This window comes from Astatotilapia calliptera, chromosome 7 (genome assembly GCF_964374335.1).
Source record: "Astatotilapia calliptera chromosome 7, fAstCal68.1, whole genome shotgun sequence".
In the NCBI taxonomy this organism is placed as follows: Eukaryota; Metazoa; Chordata; class Actinopteri; order Cichliformes; family Cichlidae; genus Astatotilapia; species Astatotilapia calliptera.
In genome coordinates, this window is record NC_137428.1 from 27,296,776 (window position 1) to 27,302,775 (window position 6,000).

At 40.2% G+C, this 6,000-nt stretch overlaps 1 protein-coding gene across 1 annotated transcript in view; it reads right to left on the reverse strand.

Annotated features, from left to right (window-relative positions):
• The window catches only part of mmp17a (matrix metallopeptidase 17a), a 100,129-nt gene extending 94,881 nt beyond the window's left edge, over positions 1-5,248 (reverse strand). Inside the window, exon 1 of the mRNA XM_026174043.2 lies at positions 4,678-5,248. Coding sequence (XP_026029828.2) covers positions 4,678-4,812 — 135 coding nt within the window. The 5' untranslated portion in view covers positions 4,813-5,248. The remainder of the gene's footprint in view (positions 1-4,677) is intronic.
• Between the last annotated feature and the right edge of the window lie 752 nt (positions 5,249-6,000).

Consider the following 6,000-nt stretch of genomic DNA (forward strand, 5'->3'; position numbering starts at 1 on the left):
TTAGTACCAAAAAAAAAAAAAAAGAAATATGTGATCTGTCCCAGACTTGCAGGCAAAGATCCTTGGTCAAGAGGGGTTCGAAAATATAAACTTGAAAGGCACTTTCATGTCTTTGTGGTTTTTTGAGCAGAGAGATTTTCTACATTTCGCTTTTTGCGGTTGGCCATAAGAGGACATCACATTCCTTTTCAGGTACTCCCGTTTTCAAAGTAAGAAATATGCTTTGGTCCGGGGGAATGCATGTTTTCCTTAAACTAGACAATTCACATCTCAATACAACTAATAGGCTACGCCATACCCTTAGAAAACCCCAACTGAAGTATGCATATTTTGAAGAAACAACACTTATTTTCAAAGATCACAATGCAAACATGTTGCAAAAGTTGTTTAAAGTGTCTATAGATGTGTTTTTCCACAATGAAGAGGAGAAACTACAAAGACGCTGCTCTCACCACTATAAAAACTGTCACTGTGATCAAACAAATTTTAGTACAGCCTACATGAAGAAGCCAAGAAATGACTTCAATCGACATCAGCATGTCTGCACATGTGATCAGAGTTAATTAAACAGACTAAATCGAAACAAACAAACAAAAACAAAGCAGAACTGCTTTGAAAATGGACTTAAATCGGTAGCAGTTGTCTTGTTTTTTTTTTTTTTACCATCTGCGAGACTGGGTTTCTATTGCCAAAACACTGGGGACTACAAAGGTTGGACTATATATATAAACAAAATATTTCAATCCCAATCAAGACTTTAGCAGATGCTATAGGTATAAACTTCATCAGTCTATTTTCTCAACCACTATCTGGAGCCTATTCCAGATAAAATTTGGCAACAGTTAAGATACACCACTGGACTGCCAAGACATCACAAGACTAACACAGGGAGACAGGTATCTACTCCCACATCCACAAGAGTCATGTGAAAAAGAAGGTTTTCACAGAACTGTAAGTACACCCCTACTGTCTCCACAGGAATTAAGAGGGTAAGTAGAGGCAAGTGCTGCTAATCAAAAGCACTTCATTAACTGATCATTAGCAAGTATGACCATCTCTATAAATACAGAAGTTTTGGCAGTTTGCTGGGCTGGAGCATTCAATTGTGTGCTAACACAATGCCAAGGAGGAAAGAAATCAGCAATTATCTCAGTGAAGCAATTGTTGCTGCCTGTCAGTCGGGGAAGGGTTATAAGGCCAATTGCAAACAATCTGAAGTCCATCATTCGACAGTGAGAACGAGATCACAGGGCGACCGTGGCTCAGGGGGTTGGGAATCGCATCTGTAACCGGAAGGTCGCCGGTTCGATCCCTGGGCTCTCTGTCCTGGTCATTGTGTCCTTGGGCAAGACACTTTACCCTACTTGCCTACTGGTGTTGGCCAGAGGGGCCGATGGCGCGATATGGCAGCCTCGCTTCTGTCAGTCTGCCCCAGGGCAGCTGTGGCTACAACCGTAGCTTGCCTCCACCAGTGTGTGAATGTGAGAGTGAATGAATAGTGGTATTGTAAAGCGCTTTGGGTGCCTTGAAAAGCGCTATATAAATCCAATCCATTATTATTATTATTATTATAATTCACAAGGGGAAAACATTTAAGAGTGACTTTCCAGGAGTGGACATCCTAGCAAAAACATACTGCTACGCAATGTTCAGGAAAATTGCAAATAACTCAAAAGCTACATCTCTGACTCTATAGGCCTCACTTAGCATATTAAATGTTAAAGTTCATGACATTACAAATAGAAAAAGACAGAACAAACATGGCTCATTTGGGAGGGTTGCCAGGAGAAAAGCCTGCCCTGTTCTGGCAACACAGCTTAGGTTTGCAAATTTGTATCTGAACAAACCACAACACTTCTGGATCAATGTTCTTCGCACAGGTGAGATGTTTTGCAATAATGCACAGCGCCATGTCTGGAGAAAACCAAACACAGAATTTAAGGATGAACACCTCATACCAACTGTCAAGTAGAGACATGGAGGGGTGATGCTTTGGCCTTGTTTTGCAGGCACAGGACCTAGGCACCTTGCAGTCCTTGAGTGGGCAATGAAGTCTCTGTATACCAAAGTGTTCTAGAGTCAGTTTGGGGCAAGCTTTAACTGCCAGACAGATGGCCTCACATTTGAGTCAAGCAACAGGAATATGTTCCCCCCCACACACCACCAAATCAGGACCAAATGGCTGGAAAAGAAAATAATCAAGGTGTTGTAATGAAACAGTCAAAGTCAAGACCTCAACCTGACTGAAATGCCGTGGCAGGACCGAGAGAGGTCCTCTCTTGAGTTGTTGCTGTAAATGAATGCCAGAAAAACCTCACGAACTGAAGTAAAACTGTAACGAAGAGTGGGCCAAAGTTTCCCCTCGATGATGTGAATAATAAAGTCATATAGGAAAAGATTATTTCAAGTTATAGCTGCTAAAGGTGGCTGTTGACTATTGAATGATTTTCACAGGACTGCAGAACGTCCTATGAAAACTTTTTCACATGACTGCAATTAAAAGTCAAGACTTTACCTGGCTGATAACCAAAACAAGGTTTCCTCAACACATCGAGCTGGAAACTATTCAAACATAAAAGAAACGGTCATTCCATTAAACTAATTGCTTCAGGTTTACCAAGCAGCATGTTTTTTGCAGTGTCACCCTTCTGTTAATGGCAGAGAAAGCTGGGCAAAGCATCCCAACTATTACATCAAAAAGCTAAGCCCTTCAGTCTACAGGCTGCACAGAGGCTGAGTGTTTCACACACAGCTCTATCTAGAAATGCAGGAAAAACTCCACCTTGAGCATTTCTTTCTGTGACACAGTAAATGGAGGAAAATTGCTGCTGTTACTACAGCTTTTCATCTGGTGACACTGGACTGTTTGTTGTGTCACAGTTCATGCAATTCTAAAGAAATGCCTGGGCGAGAGGTCCCGAAAAGCACATTGCTTTTATTTTTCCTATTCTTTAATGAATAACAATTAAAAAAGGAGGATAGCATTGTGCAAAAAAATAACAGAGGACAGAGAGATATTGGTATCAAGAGGAAAACATCTGATATGATGATTTTTGCTGTTATGTATCATTTCATTACTTTCATTACTCATAGGAATGCAGCAAGGAAAAAGTGTGTATATGTCCTACTTAAACACTCATATGTCATATGTGGGGACATTGAGCTTAAAAAAAGGCTCTGTGCTACAGATCTGTGCCTAGTTTTTAACCTACATATCTTGAATTTTCGTGTTCAGATTGTCTTTCTGTTGCTCATACGTGCCAACAATTACGGCCTGCATATCATCTCGATAAGATCGTCTGCCGTGCCAGATGTGTCAGAACAGAGTATCAAAAACTGAATGACGCAGCGCTCAGAAGGTAACACATGAATAAAAAAAAAAATCTAAACTTATCTCTTCTCTTGTTCTTGTCTTTACGCAAAAAAATAATCCCATGTGTAGGGATTTTTGTGTGTTTTTCTTTTTTCTTTTTAGATAGAGAGAGAAGAGTTTGAGGGCTGAAAGAAAGTGAGACAGGAAGACTGAAGTTGGGATGAGCCGCAAAACAAACAAAAAAAACAATAAAAAGGAAAGAAAGAATGAAAGAATGAAAGAAGTTGCCCTAAGGAGTGGAATATGGAGAAAAATGCATCTTCAGCGGGGACTACTTTAGGAAGATGATAATCAGCTTTTACAAACTTTTTTTTTTAAAGTAAATGGTGCATACTGTAATTTTATGCCTGCTGTCATTATAGTGGCTATAAACACACAGTATGATCTTGCAAACATAAGGTCTCTTTTCTTTCTTAACGGCAGTCTTAAGTAAATGCCATTCATGCTGTTGTTCTGTAGTAGTAGTGATGATGACATACAGCATTAGGCCAGTTACCACTTTACAGGCTGTGTATATTTCAAGATGCATCACCAATACCAAACACACACACCTAAATATAATGTAACAGAATCATTAATGATTAGTTTACTCTGCTCTAGCTCCAAACTGAAGCTTATTATTAAAGGTCTTAAATTTATTCTCATAAGCAGTCACAGCTCTGATCGATTTGTTTGTATCCTCCACCAATGGTGCTGCCTATTTAAGAGATTGCATTTAGTTCAAGTCTACTGAGCCACGCCAGACTACAGTATTGGATCATCTATTTTAAACACAGCAATCCTCTGGACTCTTTCAAAGGCGTTACTGGGAGGGGAGGGAAAAAAAGCATTAATAAATTATGCTTCGTGGATTGTCGTTCACTATAAGCTGGAAGAGGTCGATACAACATCGAAGCAACCCCCTGCACAGACATGTATTTATCACAACTTCATTCTTTTAATGGAGCGGTTCCTCCTCGGGAGAAATAAAATCCTATACAGTCTTTTATTTTTTTTTATTTTTAATCAAGCAGTGTGCTATTGCCACTCTGCCTTGTGGAGTGGACTGCAGAGCGCAGTTAAAATTCAGAGCAAGTATTTAGAGAGGCCAGCACTTGCTCTTCGCTGGACGTTCAAGAGTAGCCCAAGTAAAAAAAAAAAAAAAGGGGGGGGGGGGGGGGTGTTGGGGTCTTCCAGCTCTCTCACACACCAAAGCTAAAAAAAAACACACAAAAAAGAACACACCACTTCATATTCCCTGCACCATCCAGAAAAACTTCCGAGCCCGGTTCTCTGTAAGTAGCTAGAAAAGGTTCAAAACTTACCACCCCCATGTCCAGCTGCTCGGTAGTCAGAGAGGGAGCCGCTCCTGACAGACGAAAGGAGCACAGTATCGGCACCAGGAGCAGCATCTCTGGAGAAATATTCCTCATCCACTTGTGAAGAACCTGATGCACCATGATGCCCTGTGACAGGCTGATCCTGCAGGGCTTACATGGATTCCGACAGCCGCATCCACGGGATAAATCACACGCTGACACTCTAAAATGTGCCCGGATAAAAGTCTACCTCACTGTTGAGCGCAAACACATAAAACACATTAAAATGGGCGCAGGAACAGTTGAGAGCATCAGAGCAGTTTGTGTCTTGCTGTGTTACTAACACCCGGGGCATCAAAAATGAGAGACGCTGACTGATCTCCTCTTATCTCAAGTCCATCAGAGGTGAAGCGAGAAGCGCGAGCTCCCCGTTCGATGGTTGGGTCTCGCGCACTGAAGCAGCTGCCAGCTGCGTGCGTCTGCCTCAAGGAGACTCGAGCGGTCTCAAGACGGACGCAACAACCAATTGAGCTTCCGTGAAAGTTTCAAAATAAAAGTCCCACGGCTTCGTAAAGCCCTGTAAAGTAAAAGTCAATGGAGGGAATTATAAATACAAGCGTAATTTTACTGCACGTTGCCCCGAATCTAAAAGTACAAAATATACGTAAAACACAAGCGACAAAAAAGGAGGTAGGATGCAAGGTAATATTATCTTTGGTTTGTTTACTTGTTTACAGTTACACAAAGTTCACAGACAGATTTAACATGTTGTTTTCATGACGTAATCGTACTATTAATTTATTCAATTACATTTATGAAAAGAATCACTTTAATTTAGTGTAATGCTAAATGTGATATATATGGCATCCAGTCTCCATTTTATTAGCAGAACAACAAAATATTCTAATCAACTAAAACAAATTATATATGTTTGATTCTAATAAGTGAACATAATTCTTTTTAAAAAGTAGATTGCCTAATTAACAAGGTGTCATTGCTAGTTTTACTTTTGTTCAGGATTGTCATAAAGGTCTATGCACATCTGTACAAAATACTCTATTTTATTAATGTATTTATTTGTTTACAAGCCCGACTTTCCGCCTCCATGGTAACAAAATTCCCACGTAGTCATCTCACATTTACAATGTCCTTTACGTAGTTTTCATGTGTGCTTTTATTTTGGAATTCTGTTCCCAAATTTCCTTTGGGCTGCTATATTTCTTTCCTGTGACTTTATTTAAACAGCTGTGAGAAATTTTGAATTGGCTTGAGACACCTTTCATTCAATCTCTTTTGACTGGAATCGTGATTCATCAGAAAGTGAAAGGT